Below are 19,269 nucleotides of genomic sequence, written 5' to 3' on the forward strand. Positions count from 1 at the left end.
CGATTCAGGAAAATTGTGGAAAAAAGTGTGCTTAGAGGAATCCCATGTCAGGGCCAGCCCAGAACCAGATGCACAGCTCTCCTGTGGAGACAATGTGCCCCTCCGGAGGAGGAGGAGGAGGCTGCAGTGATGCCTCCCTGAAGAGGAAGGAAAACAGCAGGGTCTGGTGCAGGGAAGGGTCAAGGGGGACAATATAAATGGGCAATACAGAGAGGAAAGATTAAACTGTTTCCCGAAGCCTTTGGTGGTCACTGGTTTGTTTTTCACATCTCTGCAGGGGAGTGGTTTCCAACTGGCCATACCAGAAGTTGAAGTGGTTTCCTTTTCTTTGCCTTCCACGCCTGCGTTAGCCCCTCATACCCATGGGTCTCTGCAGGCAGGCACCGGCTGTCCGAGGGCGCCAAGCACCCGCTGGAGAGTACGTCAGTGGCGTGGAGTGAACAGGCTTTTAAGAAGGAAGGTGAGTCTCTTTGCATGAACCAAGGTTAATTACCATGATCCTACTCTGGGCACCTTCCTTTTTTTTTCCCCTTTTTTCTTTTAAGCTTTAAGAACTTCAGACACACACATGCACATCCACACACAAGTAGCAAAAAAAAAATCTGGACTATGTTTGGATGATCTTCACTGACAGTTCATAAATGCCCCAACACTGCAAGGGGACGTGATTTTAGGCAGTGCTGGGGACCCCTTGGGACATCTGGGCAGTCTCCCATCCCTGGGGTAGGAAGAAGGTGGATTGGTTGAGGAGGATCTCATCTTCCTTGCAAGAGAGTTCTTTAGGACATGATGTAGACCTCCAGCAAACTGGCCACTGCATGCATTCGGTAGAAGATCCCAAAGGGCAGGCAAATGTCCACGATGGCCGGCCACATGGAATCACCATAGAAGTTCAGTTCTGTATCATTGTCAAACTGGGGCCGGGCACCAAACGCTGGCATGATCCAGAGCTGTTTGAGAAAACGGGAGAATAACAGCGCAATGAGAAAGTGTGTGGTACAGTAAGCACCTGCAATCGCAGCTACCAAGGGATGGGAAAAGAGTGACCTTCTGAGCATAGGACCAATGCTAGGAGCCTGTGTTTGCATTAAGATCAAGTACAATCTAGTGTTGTACCCTAAGACTAGTTTCAATTCATGCTCAAAGACAGGTTTGAACCAAGGGCTGAAGCACTCACCAGGGAAAGAACTCGAGTGTGTTGTGTGTTAGCGTGAACCTGGCCTGTTCAAAGTCTTTGGATGGAGCAAGCACAGGTAGGGCTGAGCTGGCAGCAGCCTGGTGTCCCCAGGCTTGGTTGTGTATGTTGAGCTCAGAAGCCCAGCCAGCATGCACATCTGGTTGCATGGGGGTTGTCAGCCCATTCTTTGTGAGTTTATGTGTAAAATTATTTTGAGGACATGATATGACTTGACTAGCTGGGGATTTGCAGGGTCTCTGGGGGCATAATGTGTGCTTCGCTTCTTTGGAGGTGCAGCTGCTCATGAAAGTGGAAACCCCAACTGAAGTTGATTGTGACCAGTTTTTCCTCATAGCATTTGGGATCAGGGTTTGGACTCCAAGGCCATGGTTTTGAGAAGACTCATGCTGTCCTTTCTCAAGAAAACCCAGACTTTACCCCAGGTATTTGTCACTTTATACCCTTTCTTTGTTTGGGGGTGTAAGAGAAGGGTTTAATGTATTTTATGGCTTGTAATAAGCTATTCTACATATCCGCTAATATGAAATAGAAATACTGAAACTGATTGTTCTCTTTTACCCATCGATTGTATTGTCTGATGTTCTGGTGATAAGCGACAGTCTCTGTCAGTATAGCCTAAAACGTCCTAACTCCGAGGCAGTTGCTCTTGCTTTTCAGTGACAAAAGAATCGCAGCTATCACCACATACAAATATAAGTAAGCGTGCTCCCTGTATATTGGAACCACAGAAAGGACTGTTTTGGCACAGACTGAGTCCTTTCCTTCACAGACACTTCTCCCTTGTGCTTGCCTTCCTCTCCCCCCGCCCTGAAAAACTTTTCTTTCTGCATGTACTCACTATGATATTGCTCAGCAGGAGGAACATGGAGATCTCCCTTAAGAACTTCCTCCTCCAGTTCATCTTCTTGGGGGCGGTGAGGGACCTCACGAAGTCAGAAGGATGGATGGCTTCAGCACCAGAGGCAGTGCTAGGTGCCAAGGTGCTGCCACTGTCAGGCACACGGAGGGACACTGCATTGATGTTGACAAAGGTGAGTCCATAGAGATCCTTCTGGTGAGAATCGTGCTTGTGGTCTTCCTTGGGAGGTTGCCGATGAAGGCCTTCGATAATGAAGATGTTCTGGAAGGTGTGCTGGGCAATCATTAGGAGGGCATAAGTGAGGTTGAGTGCGCTAATAGCGTCCCTTGGTGTGCTGGCTACAATGGCCACAATGGAGTAGTAAGAAATAGCATACTGCCCCAAGGCTGCACCCATCAGCAGGGCCACGTCCAAGGTCCTGGTTGGGTTCTTGTGCCGATCCATGTCTCTCTTGTCAAACCGGTAGATGACAGAGCCACCAATGCAGACAAGAGACATCAAGCCCAGACAAACAATGTTGAAGATGTAGTACATGGTGAGTGCTTGGCTCTTCTTGCTGGATTCAGTGCTGGAATTTACCTGCACCTCATAAAGAATAAGGACTCCCAAACCACTCACCAGAATGATGAGGCCCAACACGATGCCTACAAAGAAGGTCCTTCGGAAAAGCCTGAACTTCAGGCGGTGAATGTGGTGGGAGTGGTGGTCTATGAAGCGTCCAACGTTCTTCCACATGACATAGACCATGGCAGAGGCAAAGAGGCTGTACTCAATGTTAAAGGGGTACAGCCAAAAGTAGCCGTTCTTGAAGATCTGGCAGATTTGGCTGTTGCAGTTGCATTCTTCGGCTGAGCTACTTCTCATTCCCGCTGAAACAAGATAAAAACACATAAATGTAGTGGTGTTAAAGCAAGGAGCCAGACTTCTTAGCAGCCCTGAAGAACTGGATACTTAGTCAGTGAAAAACAAGACCAAAACCAGAAGAATATGTGATCACTTTGAAAACAAGGACACCTCAACCTCAGCTTTCTAGTGCTCGTGTTCTTTCTGAAGAAGTTAGGTGACAGGTTAAATCTCTCTTTTTTCTTCCCTTCTTCATTCCCATCCCATTTTACAGGTCCTTCCACCTTTCTGACTCCACTGTGATACAGGTTAAGAAATGAGCGTTAAGACCCGGCTTTAACATACCAGCTCTGTCAAAGGCACCTTCAGCTCTAGATAGGTTTTAACTCTTTCTCAAGGTCTGACTTGCAGAACAATTTCTACCTGTTGGGCTCTCTCCCTGGACCAGATGGTTCCACAAATGGGCAGATTACCTTTCATGAGCCATCTGAAGATTTCTTCTGTCACGTTCTTCTTCAACTTTGAATGCGCTTTGTGAACGGACTCATCTGTCACTGCTGACATCCACACCGCTAAGTTTGTAGTCAGCGTTAGCATCAAGCCACACCTGCAGAAGAAGAAGAAAGCTCGTGAGATTAAAGCAATGGCTCTAGGCTGTGTTGCTCTGATCCATATTATAGATGAGCATGTGCTCAGAGGGACTGTGGGAGCTGCCTGAAGTGGTGCAAGGGCTCTAGTGGTCGTGGCAAGAAATCTTGACCCTTGCTTTGCTGCTCTTGCTCTCTTCCTGGTTTTTTGTCCATGTTCATGAGAATTAGCAAGGCTTGATTCCTTTTGTTGGTTTTGGAAGCACTTCTCAATAATGAATAGATTAATACGTCTGGCTTGGTCTCCAGTAGATCCAGTCTTGCAGAAGTGAACAAGATCTTGTTTTAGCCTAAGGCTTGCCCACTGTATTGTTGTCTTCCCCAGGGAAGCAAAAGTGAGACATGAATCATTTTGTTTAACGATAATTATTTATTCAATACTAATCTGCTTTGAGTAATGCTCATATTCTTGAATTGAATCCAACCTTGCTAGGTTCACACGTCATGAACCTCAACTGCTCGAGCTGGTATCTAGAGCTAGCTGGAGACTTGCGCAGGTTTAGTTTTGGCCAGCACTGAGGGAGACGGGATTATGCCCTTGTTGCATCTTAGCTGTGTGAGAGAGTGCAGTGGGTTTGTGGTGGCCCAGGTCTTCTGGGCCAGTGGGATTCAAAGAAAAGTCAGTGCTTACCTGGTAACGTTCAGGTGTACGTGGACACAGTCTTTGGCAGAGATCCACAGGAAGTACGTCTGGCAGGGGCAAGAAAATAAGTTGTTATTTCCAACAAAGCAAGAAGGCAAATCACATCATTCTGAAGTAGGGAGCTTCCTGCTCAGCAGAGAGCAAGCTGGAACCTCCTTCACTTGGGTCTGTCTGGGTCCAGCCTACTAGCCCATAATCCTGGCCATTTTCTGGACATGGTTTGTTCTTTCTTTGTGCCTCCTGCCCTGTCCCACTGACATTGCTCTGCCCATGGCCAGCCCCTGTTCCTGTCTAAGTTTTCCCTATCTGACCTCTTCCCTCCTTGGTGTTGTCCCAGAGCGGGTGGTCCTCTGCGTAGGACTTCAAACTGCCAGGCAGTCCCTGCCCTGGCTGTCCTCCTCCCTCTCTGTTCTTCGTAGGAAAGGAGACCTGGCTGGATGAGGGCTGCTTAGAGTCTGTGACAAGCCATCCTGGCATAACCCAAAATATCACAGGGTAAGATCAAGTTTAAACTAATGCCTTCAAGTGAGTTGCCACAGCTGGAAGTTGTGGTTGCAGGGAGAAGATATTTGCTGGGGCTGGGTGTGGGGCAAGTTAAGTCACTTGCATTTTCTGCAGGAGGAAGTGAACTATGTCTGTGAGATCAGAGCTCCTTCACCTGGTGGCTCTGTCTCTCTACTCCTCCCTGAGACAGAGCGCAACCACCTCACCTGGACGACCACGAATATTGCTTGCACAATGGGGTAGATTATTTTGATTGCAGACAGGCAGCTGTAGAAGCTTGAGTAGTATCCTATTTTGAACACATCCATGACAAGGCTGAAAATGGCAAATAGGATCAGGCCTCCTGTTGAGGAACCAAAATACTTGTGGTTGGACAGATGTATGCACATGTTCACTAATGCAGATAGAGGAGAAGAAGAAGAGGAACTATTGCCATGGAGAAGCTTTGCTTCTACCTGTTTTTCTTCTCCCACCACCCAAATTATATTGGCACCAACAGAATCAGACAATAATTTTGGCCAGAAGGGATTTTCAGTCAACCCTGTACCCTGACTGGGGCTAACAGCTCTTGTAAGAGTGATGGCAAAGCTGGGAAGAAACCTGATATAACAGAGATCCTTTATCCTTGTGGGATAAAGGGAGACCTGGCACTGAAACCAGCGGAGGGACTAGGAGCTAACCTAGTTTGGTGCCGTGTCCCAGCATAGGAGGGGGAAACTGCCCCAGATGCTTGCTGTTTCCCTTGTAATAACTGATGCCCTCATGAAATGTTCACCCTGCATGTCACCTCCAGCCCTAGCCCCCCGAGAACTCCTACCTCTCAGCCAGATGGGCCCAGCGTGGGAGTCTTTGCAGAGGATGGCATCTGGGCACCGGGAGGTGCCGAAGAGGTAGAAGATGATCCATATGATGACTATCAGCATCATGACAGTCAGCAGGAAGAAGACATCGTAATCGTGCACGGCAATCTTCTCAAAAGCCCCGCTGCTCACCAGCGTGCAAGCCAGCAGGGCTAAGTGCACGGCCAGCAGGATGGAGAACATGCGGCCGCCTTTTTTCCACACTTCCTTGGAGGCAGGAGTGGAGGGGGGCTGATGAGGCTGGTGGCTGAAAGACGCTATCTGACTTGAAGCCAGGCTGGCTTTGTCATCCTTGTGTCCACAGCCCATGCTGGAGTTGGGGTGTCTGATCTCGCTGTCCTTCTGCACGGACTCTTCGGTCATGGTTCAGCTAATGCCTTAGCTGAGGGTTAACGCTGTTGGGAGGAGAGCCCCATGAATGAGAGGCGTCACTTCATTTTGAATAGTCCAGGGCTGGACCAAAGCAGGACATGTGATGAGGAGGAGAGCACGTATCAGAGGAACGGGGAAGGCTGAGACAAGGACCACAAAAAGAGGGATGAGCTCATTTTTCAACCATTCTCTTCCCTGTTCCCTGAAGGCTGTATTCTTGCTTAAGATGCTTTTGCTGGGGGAGATGCCAGGTCAGAGTAACAAAGCATGCCTAATTTCTCACGCAACGTTTAGTTTTCATTGATGCAAGATATTGGAAAAGCACCAGAAAAGCACCCTCAGGATCAAATATCCTGGGGCAAACGGCCAATGTGGTTTGATTTCTGAATGTCACCCACTAAACATTACGAGAAAATGTCGTACTTCCTGGCTAGGGAACAGGCCACTGAAAGGTAAGAAAGCCCCGCGAATCTTTGGATTCATAGTTTATACCAGTCAGGAGGTGAGCTATTTCCTCTCTTACTCCCTCTAGAGCCCCTTGGCCGTGCCAAGCTTGGGACTTCATTGATTCTCAATGAAAAACCTGAAACAAAGCAAATTAACTATTCTAACAAAGTCAGTCCACCAACCTGTTTTGCTGTCTGGAATCCAAATCTCTGCTCTTGCCAGGCTATTGGAGAAGTTTCCCTGTCGCTGCAGCTTGGTCAGCCAAAGAATTTATACCCGTTGGGATGTCTCTGTGATTTATACCATGTCTGGAGCTGACAGCAGTACTTCGTGGGCTTCTCAGAGAAACTCATGTGATCCATTTTGTGCAATAGCTGATTTTGGGGAAGCAGGAGAGAAATGAGGAGATAAAGGTTATTTACCCAGGGAGGGCATGAGGTGACAACACTGCTAAGCATGGCACGGACCGCTCGGTCCCAGGGTCATGGTCGCCATAGAGCAATGCCACCCCATCAGACACGTCACCCTACACACATGAGATCTCTTCCCTTGAGCGAAGATGGATTAGGTGATGCACTTACCTGTGCTGATGATTTTTGGCTTGGCTTTCTGTTTAACTGAGCACAGTAAATATTGTGATATTGTGCCTCGCCCTGTACTATTCCCATCAGTACACTCTATGCCTGGAATGTTTTTTGAGGAAAAGAAAGAAATTTGCATTTCTATCTAGTCAGCGTCAAGGGCAGCTCAATCTTTTCTCACCCATGGTGACAACAATGAGGAAGGTTTAGTACTAGAACGGGGCAGGATTTGGGGACTGGAATCCATGTTACCCTTTGCTGGCACACCGCCTTTGACTTTTCAGTGTGGGATCACCTTTCTCTGGCCCTCAGGAGCTTAACTTCTCTCCTTTCAAGGAGGAACAAGTCATATTACAAACTGTGGTGCAGATGAGATTCAAGCATTTGCCGGGTGAGGGCAGATTTTTTTGCTCAAGATCTCTTTTACCCCAGCTGTTATAGTTCGATGGGTGTCATAGGGGGACCCAGGGCAGTTCTGAGTGGATGGGGACAGTTCTCTTCCTTCATGAGGATGCTTCTATTGCCCCCTCTGGGGCAAGCACAGAGATGGGGCAGTTTGCTTTCTCAGTCCCATTCCTGCCTGCTCACCACTGTGCTTTTTGCAGCGCTACCGTGAGAGCATCAAACTGAACGACGGTGTGGGATGGTGAAGGAGAGCTCAGGATCTGCTCTGCAGCCCAGGGAGAACTTCATGTGTCTTTCCCGTGCTGCCACCAGCCGGCTGCCACAAGCAGTACTGGGTCTGCCCTGCCTGGCCTCTGCTGATCCTTAGGCCCTCCTCTTTGGGGTGAGCAGTCGATCTTTTCTCCGTCTGTAGCCTTTGCCAGGGGAAGCCCAGACTTCCCTGCAGTGAATCTGAGCTGATGATGGTGATATTTTATAGAGGCCAGAGGTTCAAAGCCCTTTTGGGCTAAATGCACTGATTTATCCTCCCTCTTTTGTCCTTAACAGTCAGCAACAGAGGAAAGAGTGTTTACTGCCTTGGGCAATGCTCCCAGTCCCCCTGGGAGCTACCAATACAGCATAACAAGCTTAATTAGTAATAATACAAGAATCATTAAATAACCTCAGTAATGAATTGCTGACGTTACTATGCTGCTTTTCACCTTGAAGGATCCAAGCGCCAAATACCTCGATGTTTAGTACAACCTGTCAGGACTCGCCCAGGGAGGCTGAGCAGGTGAGTACGAATCTGCCGGTGTGAGCAAACCATGTGAGGAGCGGATCCTCCCTCTGGTGCCCTTACAGGTGTCGCCAGGCAGCCGGGATGGTGACTCTGTGTCGGTCACCCAGGGGTTAATCACTGCAGCTTGCGTGGGTGCACCCAGGGCTGCATTTGGGCCACCCTGCTGTCTTGGGGCTGTGACAGCCATGTGCTTTGGTCAAGGTCCAGGCTTGGCTCCATCTCTCTCAACAGCAGAGGGTGCCCAGGGGCCCGGGAATGCTGCCCTGGAGGCATTGCCTGGGGCCATCCAGCTCCCCGCAGGGCTCACCACAGCCAGAAATTCTGTGTCAGCATAAAAGACGCTGGAGGCCAGACACTGCCCCTCTACATCATGGTAGAAATACTGAGCTACAGACAGGAGCAGGTTTGCTTTGGGGGTTTTTTAGTCTCCAAAGAGATGAGGAATGGAATTTTTCTAGCCTGTATGAGTTACTTCAGGTTATCACAGGTTCCTGTTGCACAGTTCATTGTGCAGTTCCCTAGAAAACAGTCCTGTGGGCACAAGCAGGTTAGTGAGGGGACAGGGATGGTGACTGGGTCTGCTCTTGTCTTTCTAGTGACACTAGGGCTCTGTGTGTGTGTGTGTGTATATATATATAGATGCATATATATGTAAAACTTTTTTTACCAGCAAAAGCTGAGCTGTGAACACCCCTGGGGTTGCTTTGAAATGAGGGGCAGTCACCAAACTGCTCTCAGCCACCTCTGCATGGAGCAGGAGCATCCCTCCACGTCCTTGCTGCTGCCCTGCTCTGACGGGGCTGTGACTGGAGGCAACGAGGGCTCACTCTCCATCAGCCCACACTTCCTCCTGCGGCTGACCCTCACTCGAGAAAGGGGTAGCTACGGCGGGGGGTGTGTGGGGAAATCAGGCAGGATACAGCCCATGAGCCTTCCTGGCAGCCTGCTCTGCTTTGGGGACACACCGACCTGGAGAGCTGTTGCTGCATGACCCTGTGCCCGTAGCGCTTGGCTGAGCCCGATGCAGTGATGCTGCTTAATTGGAGCTTTTAATGCGCTGTGGAGCTGGTGCGTGAAAGGTTTGTTGCGAGGAGCCGTCAGAGCTGGAGGATGCTTAGGACCCAGGGGAAGCGCTGAAGAGCCCGGCTGGCTGGGCTTGGAGGAGCTCCTGCCTCCCCGGCCAGGACTTCTCAGGTGTCCTGCTACGGCATCGCTGTGCGAGGCGAGCTGGGCCCTCCTGGCAGCTCCCCCTTCCCCACATCCATGCCCATCCTCTGAGCCCCCCCGGGCACCCATGCCCTCGCCTGGGGACTGATCTGCACCATGAACGACCAGTACCACCGAGCAGCCCGGGACGGCTACCTGGACCTCCTGAAGGAAGCCACCAAGAAGGACCTCAACTCACCGGACGAGGATGGCATGACCCCGACCCTATGGGCCGCCTACCATGGCAATCTGGACGCCCTGCGCCTCATTGTCAGCAGAGGGTGAGTGTTGGCGAATGCACGGCGCTGGTCTCGGGGGACAGAGTAGCTGGGACCCCGTCTTTCCCCCTTCCCTGCTGGCAGGTCAGCATGGGTGCAGGTGCCCCACAAAATCATGGCTTTCGTCCATATCACCCCTGCTCCTGTCCTCCCCTCTGTTGTTTTTCTGTCCTTGTGGTGCTTTGAGTCTAATCCAACAGAGTGGTCTAATAACCACTCTGTGTTTTCCCAGCTCTCTGACCCTGTAACTTCTCCTGCCCCAACCCTCACTTGCAGGTCCCCAAGTTGGGCTGGGTCCCCCCTGGAAGTGCTTTGCAGTCCTGAGTCAGGTCCTGTAAAGACAGGGAGAGCTGAACTGCATGCACATCGGGTCGCTGCCAAGAAAAAAGCCCTTTTAAATGAGGGGGCAGAAAGAATAACTGCTCCTTCTGTCCCAAGAAATGCTCGCACAGAGAGATGTGTACAGTGCCAGCTTGGCAGCAGGCGACACTTGTCTGTTTTACCCAAAACAAGATCTTGCTTTTACCCAAAGCAAGATTTGACCCCCGGGCATCCTGTCCAGCACCTGGAGCCCAGGAAATTCAGGAGCAGGTTCCCCAAGAGCAGATTTCTTTAAGCCCAGTCTCCCCAACAGGGGCTGCTCGATGCTGATGTGTCTCTCTTGGTCCCTCACCCTGGGATGCCAAATCTGAGGGTCTCTGGCTCCATAAGTGTGGATGTGGTGGGGAGAGGGGAGTGGGAATGGGGGGGCTTGTCAGGTTGGAGAGCTCTAGGTCTTAGTGTTGGGGGAACTGCAAAAGAAGGTCTGTGCTAAGGAAAGAGCTGCCATTTCTAGTTCCTTCCTGAGCAGCATGTGGCTCCTGTTCTTACCACCCTCCCAAGGGAGCATGTCCCAGTGCATCCTTCCCACTCCGGTGTCTTTTCTGAGCACCTCATCTAAAGGCATCCAAGGTGGGGTGGTCTCTGCCTTGTGTTGAGAGATTGGTGGTGGTGCTGATTTTGATTTATTTCTTTCTAATATTAAGGAATAGTGCTGAAGTCGGCTGCCTGGATGGATGTACATCGTGCTTCCTTGGAAGGGCTTTGCTTCATGTTGGGTTGGATCTCAGTGGGGCTGTCAGATCCCAAGCAGGGATTTTCTGTGTCCATCCTGGGTTGCGTTTGCAGCTCTCACACCCGATCAGCTGCATTTCCACTGTGCTTGTTCCTGGGGCCTCAGCATCTCCTGATACTCTGGTCTGCTTGTGCAAAGCCTTCATCCGGCTCCCCTGGCCCTGGCCAGCTGTGCTTACAGACAGAGCTCCCCTGCACATTGCTGTCTTTCTGTTGTAAAGCATTTTCTTTTCAGATCCTGGGGTCAGAAGGGCTCTGGTACAGAGTCACTTGGAGAAGTCCTTGAGTGCCTGATGCAATAGGAGTGTGGTCAGGAAAAGATTATTTCGGAGTCCGGAGGGGAGAGAGCAGGACGTCACTCGGAGCGGTGCATCCTGAGATGCCCCTGGGGTGAAAGCTCTGTGATGCTTCCCTGGGTGGGGGCTGTGGGATTTACTCTGTACCTCTCGGGAGAGACTGTGCCCAGCAGAAACCTGCTCTGAGCTCTTTCCGGGAGGGGAATTGCCACCCATGGCCAGAGAGATGAGGGCAGGAGGTCTGGGGATAAAACCCCAAAGTTAGAAATGGTTCCAAAGACTCTTTGATAGCCAAAAAGCCAGTCTGAAAGGCCCATGCCGTGGATGAACGCCCCTCCTGGAGGGGCGTTCATCCACGGCATGGGCCTTTCAGACTGGCTATCTCTTTATATCATTATTTCTCCGTATATTGACCACCTCCACCACAGGACACCCTGCAGCACCGCTGCCTGCCCTGCCATCCCACGCATCCAGGCCAGCAGTTTCTGCCTCTCCACGAAGCCCAAGGGCTGCTTTTCCGTGGAGGGGCCCCTTTTATAAATTCACGTTGGATTAAAAGGTCTTCGTGGGCTCAGTCTTGTCCGAGTGCGGCTTGGTTGCTGTTTAATTAACAGCCTAATATACATTTGTTCCTGACAGGGAAAATAGCCCGGCAAAAGCCCAGTGCCCTTTATGTGATGGATGGCGGAGCAAAGTGTGGGGCTGCGGGATGCATTTACATCCATGCATTCATCTCCATGTGTCAGATCCTTGCCCAGGACCATGCAGAGATCAGCGAAGCCGCCTTGCCCCGTGCTCAGCTCGGTGCGGAGGCAGGCACACCTCTGCTCCCTGGGCTGGCTTTGGGTCTGCGAGAGGCAGGAAAGCCCCAGCCTGGGGACAGGGGTGACAGAGAGGGGAAATCATGCCGGACCCAGGAGAGCCCGTGGGCAGATCCTTTAGTTTTCTGCTAGCGCTTAGGACGACATGTGCAAAGGTATTTAAGTCTTGTTCAGAGATGAAACTTAATTCTGTGTTGGCTATGTTGCTATTACACCTGCACTATAATAATTGGAGGGCAAGAGGGAAGACCCCTGAGTGTCCCAAAATGTCAGGGCATTTTTCTCTGTCTGGCCTCTGCTGTCAAAATATTCTTCCTTCGGCATGGAAAGCCCTGCACTGTGAGGCAGGAGCATGTGGGACTGTGGCACGAAGCAGTGCCTGGGGGAGAGGAGGCTTCAGGGCCGGGCTGGCTCCGTGCAGGGACAGGGTGGGAGACGGCTTCAGGGTCCAAGGGGCCAGTTAGCCTCCGGCTGGGTTGCAGGGGGATGCCAAGGCACAGGGGGTGATGGGGGAGTCTTGGGGCAGGAAGAAACACCGAATCCTCCTTGCCAGTGCTGCGTGGTGCTACTGGCCCCCAGACAAGCCATGAGATTGAGCGCTGGGGCCAAGCTGTTATGAAATGTCCTAGCGAAGCCAGCTGGAGGCACCCTGAGAGAGCAGGGCTGTGGGAGGGGGATGCTGGGGACAAAAATCATGGCTGTGATTGTCATGCCCTGTGGCAGGCCAGGCTGAGGGACACTTGGGATTATCTAGGCTCTGTTGTCAGTGAGGGAGCCTCATCCATGTGCCTGCATGTTCAGCAGGTTGTGGTGTAGGGCTGAAATGGGGAGGGGGAAAGAAAGCGTAATAAATCGGTTAGTGGATCCTTGAGGAAAGTTTGTCGTCTCAACTGTCACAGAAGGGATAACGAAGCAGGCTTATTGCTCTGTCCATAGCAGCCAGTGGTGTTGTCTGTGGCTCTGTGCCACCTTTGCATGGGGATGGAGAAAGGGTTTGGGACGGAGGGATCAGCAGTGGCTCATCCTTCTTGTTTGCAATACAAAAAGCCTTTTTCTTCCTCATGGCTGGGCTCCAGCGAGGGAAGCAAACTCAATTAACATGATGGCTGGGAAAAGGCAGGCTAACTGGCATTTAGTGTTGCAGCTTTTCAGAGAGAGTAATTCTTCAGCATGGTTCGTTATGAACTGCTGTGTCAGTGGCAGGCATCAACCCAGTTCCAGGTAACCATGGGTTTGGGGGCCTTGGCTGAGAACAGCCAGGACTTTCTTGCCTTGGAGTGGACCACGGGAGAGGTGAGGATGTGTCTTTCTTCTAGATAGGTCGGCAGTCAGCTTTGTCACCTGGCATTTCTTTGCAGAGGTGTGCCTCAGTTTGCCTTCTTACAAAAACAGGGGCCATGGATGCCTTGGATGTTAATGGCAGAGGGCTGCAAGGGGGCTTGGCAGTGGGTTGGAGGGGACGAGATGGCTCCTGAACATCAGCCAGACTGCTCGAGGGAGTCGCATCCCTGGGGCAGGGTTGCAGTGGAGATTGCAGCAAGGCACGTGAAGGTGATGTTCATCCTCTGCATGCCACAGGGCTGCCGGCCACGTGGGTGCCAGGAGCAGTGCGGCCGTGTTGGTGAGAACCTTTCCCTGGGCGATGACCTGCAGGTGAAGGAGCAGGGTGGAGCGCTGTCGCAGTGTCGTCGCTTCCGGCACCTGAGCTGGCTGCTTGGAGTCAGCGTAAGATCTGGGCATGGTGAAGCGCTGAGCCGGTAGACATGCCCCTAGGCACTGCCGCAATACAACTGGCATTAATAATCACCAGCAACAATAACTGCTCCCCTAGCTTTTTGCTGGTCCAAGAGGCAGAGAGCCCTAAGATGAACCTCACCTATAGCATCTGTGCTGGATCTTTGGGAGTCTGAATTTCTTGGAGAAAAGCTTAATCTTTGACCCACCACCACCTGGAGAAAGCCTGGGATACAGGACCCACAGCTCTTCTCTGGTTCCAAAAACTCATCTTTTCTGCTCATTTCTAGGCTTTACTTTGGTCATTGCCCTGACTGGCTATGCTGAAGCTGGTTTGTTTTTCCTCAAGCCATAAATTATTTTTTCCTATATCCAAAAAACTTTCACAGGAGCCAGAGGTACTTTGCACCCAGCTGGCTCCCAGTCCAAGGGCCCGATCCTTCACGCACAGCCGTGAGCCAGGGTGTGAGCCAGCCCATTGCTATCAGAGGAACTTCACACGTGCAGCCAGGGAAGGACATATGTAAGCGCTGTTGGATTCCCCGGCTAATTGGGATCCCATGGGAGAAGTGGAGGGGAAAAACCAGCAGGAAGGGAGTGAGTGCGCGTGTCACGGTGCAAACGCAATGACTCAGGAGATGCACGTGTCCACCTAAGGGGCTCAATTAGCAGCGTTTTTAATAATGATTATTACGGGAGTTGACTCAGTACTCGAAAACGCTTTGAAGTTGAAAAGTGCTGCACTTCACACCTGTTATTAAAATATGTTCCCACTTAGTGGACCCTGCAGTCAGCATCTCCTCATGCGCAGCGCCCTGGAGGTGAAGTTTTGCTGGGACAGACACCTGTCAGAGGGAGGGCCTCATGTTTATTATCTGTGCTGAATCAAACACCTCTACTTTGCAAGTCATCATTGTTCTTTCCTTCTGGTGCATTTTTAGCGCCTGCGGCAGACATTTATAGGGCAAAGGGACCTAGGAATCTGATTTTGCTCTAATACCCTTTTTTCTAGACAGTGGAAATGTCCAGGGAAAGCTGATTTTGATGCTCTTCCCCTCACTCACTCTCTGAGGTGGTGAAAAGCAGGAGGAAAGCAGATCTTCCACTATGAATCCACCAAGACCTCCCTGGCTTTGCTCTTTGCCACCTGAACAAGACATACATGAGAAGGGGGTGTGAGATATACTTTATAGATCAAGCATCCTTACGCTTGGCTTGGGGAGCAAGATTATTTCTAGCGAGTCCACGGCTGAGTCACTGTCCTTATCATGAGTCCGTGTATGTGTTGGGACCCTCGTAGTGCCCTGGCGCATCTGCCCACACATGTTGGACACACATGTGCCCATTCAGAGCACACGTAAACAAACCAACAACCCTTCACGCGCTGGAGTCCCACCGCCAGCACTGGCAGTTCCAGTTTCACTGGCTTTTTAATGCAGCTCCATCAATAATTTACTCCTCTCTTGCAATTCATCAAATATTTATCCTCCCCATGAATTTCCCAGCCTGGACATGTCACTACGAGGGTAGGGGGGGAGCTGGGGAGTTACCGCTCCTGGAAACTCAGCATTGCCAGAGCACCAACAACTCCCCCTCCTTCTGCTGGCTTCATGGCTTCTCCTCCTGTGATCGCCTGCCCTTCTCCTCCCTGGAACCCATCTTTGAAGCCTTTCTGTGCTTCTATGAGAGATGTTGAAGACTCTGGATACAGAAGTCCTGCGGGGTTTGTGCGTCTTTTTGGCCCTCACACAGTTTTGAACCTTTTGACTAACTTGCTGAATTTGCCAGCAGGCTCAAGGTTATACTTACTAAGTGTCTACAACTTTTGTGAACATATGTGCATGGTGGAGCTACTGTTGATGCTCTGACGAGGGGAAAGCTGAGCGCACCTCATAGCAGCTCTTGGGGAATACAGCCAGAAAGCTCATCTGGATCTGGGTCTGGAGCTTAATCTCTGGACACTCTTTATTGCTTCTGCCTTTTGCAGAATCATGTCCCTTCAGTATTACATAGCTGAGACATCAGCAAAGCCTGAGGATTGTCAACCAGACATCCCACCGGCCGGGTGACTCTGCCCCGGCTACGCTGTTCCCTGAACAGCAGAGTCCAGAGCGGGCAGCAGGGAGCCCACCCGTGCTATGGGACAGTGAATGTGCTGGTTGAGGCTCTTACTGGGTCTTGTGCACGGGCACCAGTGATGAAGGTATGAAGCTGGCAGGGGAAAGAAGTCCCTCAGCTCCTGTGATCTCCACAGTCTTTCTCTGCAGAGGTTTTCAGACTCTTTCAAGTGAGACAAGCACAAAACACGTGGGGTTTGGGAGGGGGTTCTGGGCTCTGCTGCTCCCAGCCCTTGTCAACACGGGCCCTAAAGCAGCAAGGACCAAAGTAACATGTGCTGAGGGTCTCAAGCGTGCGTGCACCTTCCAGACTCCTAGTGTCACCAAGGCTTGGAGCTGGGTCCTCGTGGCAGAGGGACAATGCTTGGTTCCTCTAGAGCTCATTGAAAGGATGGAAAAGGGCAGGAGCTGTGCTGAGCCAGAGCTCTGCCAGAGCCCTGCTGCCTGCGGGGAATTGCTCTTGAGGGTGCTGGAGCTGCACAGCCTTAATAAAAGGCTTTGCCTTATCCCTGTGCACGAAGGGAGGGCGCCTTGTTGACAGATACTGCTGCTGGCTGCATCTCATTAGCACACGCGCTCGGGCAAAGGCTGGTGCCAGCAGGGGTGTGAACACTCTCTTGTTTCAGCAGATCATAAATACGGAGGAATGTCAGGAGCACGGACTTCCCTTCAGCCCTACGTTTGTGTCCAGCCTGTCACGGGAGGCAGGAGGTGGGGGGAAGCGGTTGTGTCCCGACAGCAGCTTGCTGGGGTAGGGTCCGGCACAGAGTGAGAAGAGACGCTAATGGCACTAGTCGAGTGTCTAGCTCTTGAGGAGTGCAGAAACCTAATCTCCACTTTCTCTGAAACTGGATTCTCAGGAAGTGCTAATACCATTCCCATGCAATTGAGACCAAGCGTGGTACAGCAAAAACCCCCATAAAACCCCAACCCCGAGGCCAATGCCAGCAACTTCGTTCTTATTCTCTACTGACAACGTGCCCTCATGTGCCCCAGATTTCCCCAGGCACCAATGAACAGGAGGGTGGGAAGGCGCGGCAGCTGGTGGGTTTCAGAACCATTGCTGAGGATGGCCATTTGATCGTGGTGCTACCATCATGGTGGGACCCCATGGTGTCCCACACAGGATGTGGTATGTAGAGAGGTATTTTGGGATGTCTCTCCACAGGATCTGAATGAAGCCAAGATTTGAAGATAGAACCTGACTAAAATTTAATGGGATATTTGAGATTTGAAATTTTATAACAAGCTTAAGGCCTGAGCTGGAATCAGCCCCATATCTCAATCTCAGTTCTGGGCTACTTAGGATCTGGCTTGCTTCCCTCCAAAAGTTCGTTTGATGCAGGCACGTATGTCTCCTGAGAGACAAATTCATGTCATGGGAATTACTGCAGACTTGCATGTCAGGCACGTGATTCCATGTCAGTGGTACACCCCTCCAGAAGACTCCCTTAAAATTAAGCTGTGGGGGCCAGAGGTGTGTAACTTCATATTTTGAGGACATGACAGTTCATGGTGCTGATTTGGCCCTGCACAACTGGGAATATCTGAGTAGAGCCTGTCAGCCATGCCTGCATGCTAACCAGTTGTTTTTCTTGTTGTCTAGGGGAGATCCAGACAAATGTGACATCTGGGGGAATACCCCTCTCCACCTGGCAGCAGCCAACGGCCACCTGAACTGCCTTTCCTTCCTCATCTCTTTTGGGGCCAACATCTGGTGCCTGGACAATGACTACCACACCCCGCTGGACATGGCAGCCATGAAGGGGCACATGGAGTGTGTGCGTTACCTGGACTCTATTGCTGCCAAGCAGAGCAGCCTCAACCCCAAGCTGGTGAGCAAACTGAAGGACAAGGCCTTTCGGGATGCAGAGCGGAGGATTAAGGACTGTGTGAAGCTGCAGAAGAAGCACCACGAAAGGATGGAGAAACGGTATAGAAAGGAGATGTCAGATAATTCAGACACCATGAGCTTCTCCAGCTATTCGAGTAGCACCCTAAGCAAGAAGTTCCAACACATGTCTTTGGTGACTTCCCTGCCATACTCACAAGCCACCATCCATGGCACAGCCAAGGGAAAGACGAAAATACAAAAGAAGCTGGAGAAGAAGAAGCAGGTGGATGGGACATTCAAGATCTATGAGGATGGGAGGAAAAGCGTGCGGTCTCTGTCCGGTCTGCAGCTGGGGAACGATGTCATGTTTGTGAAGCAGGGCACATATGCCAGCCCCAAGGAGTGGACTCGGCGTAATATTAGAGACATGTTCCTCACGGACGAAGACACTGTATCCCGTGCCATAAGCGACCCGGGCTTGCACATGGACTCAGCTCACTCGGAAGTCAGCACCGACTCTGGCCATGACTCCTTATTCAACCGCCCCGGGCTGGGCACCATGGTGTTCAGGCGCAACTACGTCAGCAGCGGGCTTTTTGGGATCGGCCGGGAGGACGCTGGCACGCTGGGTGATGACAACGCAGATGGGGTAGGTGTCAAATTGCGGAGCCGCCTGCAGCGCTCGCCAAGTCTCAACGATAGCATTGGCAGTGCCAACAGCCTGCAGGAGAGGAACGCAGAGGAGCTACCCTGGGATGAGGTGGAGCTGGGTTTAGATGACGATGATGAACCAGACACCAGCCCCTTGGAGACTTTTCTGGCTTCTCTGCACATGTTTGAGTTCATCTCCATCTTGAAGAAGGAAAAGATCGACTTGGAGGCCCTCATGCTATGTTCAGACAATGACCTGAAGAGCATCAATATCCCATTGGGCCCCAGGAAAAAGATTGTGGATGCCATCCAGAGGAGACGGCAAACTCTAGAGAAGCCAGATGTCATTGTAGACACTGAACTGTAAGTAGGAGACAGGCCCTCTGAGCGATTAAACCCTTCAACAGGTGGAGATGTGGATAATGTAAGGTCTTGTTTTCAACCCACTTGGAAGAGTAGGAGTCCAGGTAACCTCAGTGCTTCTGTGTGTGGGCAAATTCCTGCTTGTGTGGAAACGATGAGAGTTCGGAGAGGTGGCAATAGCGTTAGTTCATTACTCAACAGCCCTAATGTGGCTGGGCCGGACGTGAAGCCTTTGTTTTGTTTCATAACCTATATGAATGCAGACTGTGCTGTGGTCTGATTCTTCTGAGTCCCTGTAGCTGGGATTTTCAACCATACTCAGGCTTGTCTTGACTCTTCACCTTCTGAAGGCGTTAGGAAATCAACCGCAATTCCCGGTGGGAGCAGGCTGACGGCAGTGCCCAGTGGCATTGGGAATCCTTCCCCAAATGCTTGAGATCTTACTCAGGTCTTTGGAGATTGTGTATCTGGATTGGAGTTGTTGCTGTTTTATGGTGTTTCCAGGGTTTGGTTGGTTTGGTTCAAAGGACTGTGTGCCTACCATAGAGGTGAAAGGAAGGCATCAGCCTGGGTCTCCCCACCGTCACGTCCACTGACACCCCAGTGTCCACTGTGTCGTTCAGGCTTCCCAGCCCTCAAATATCTGTGTGCTTCTTGCTGGTTTTACAGGCTTTCTATACAACCCAGTCTTGGGTCCTCACGGTGCTGATAGATTT

General features: G+C 51.2%; 2 protein-coding genes across 2 annotated transcripts; one reads left to right on the forward strand and one right to left on the reverse strand.

The window, feature by feature from the left end:
* Positions 1-779: 779 nt before the first annotated feature.
* Positions 780-5,917, reverse strand: OTOP2 (otopetrin 2). Its single transcript, XM_054221811.1, has 6 exons — positions 5,512-5,917; positions 4,901-5,037; positions 4,179-4,237; positions 3,374-3,507; positions 2,037-2,926; positions 780-950 (listed from the first exon to the last, which is right to left on the reverse strand). Exons 1-6 carry the CDS (start codon positions 5,915-5,917, stop codon positions 780-782), a joined length of 1,797 nt encoding a protein of 598 aa, XP_054077786.1.
* A 3,546-nt stretch (positions 5,918-9,463) lies between these two features.
* Positions 9,464-18,557, forward strand: USH1G (USH1 protein network component sans). Its single transcript, XM_054221758.1, has 2 exons — positions 9,464-9,627; positions 17,312-18,557. Exons 1-2 carry the CDS (start codon positions 9,464-9,466, stop codon positions 18,555-18,557), a joined length of 1,410 nt encoding a protein of 469 aa, XP_054077733.1.
* Positions 18,558-19,269: the final 712 nt, after the last annotated feature.

This window comes from Rissa tridactyla, chromosome 15, assembly GCF_028500815.1.
Source record: "Rissa tridactyla isolate bRisTri1 chromosome 15, bRisTri1.patW.cur.20221130, whole genome shotgun sequence".
NCBI lineage: Eukaryota > Metazoa > Chordata > Aves > Charadriiformes > Laridae > Rissa > Rissa tridactyla.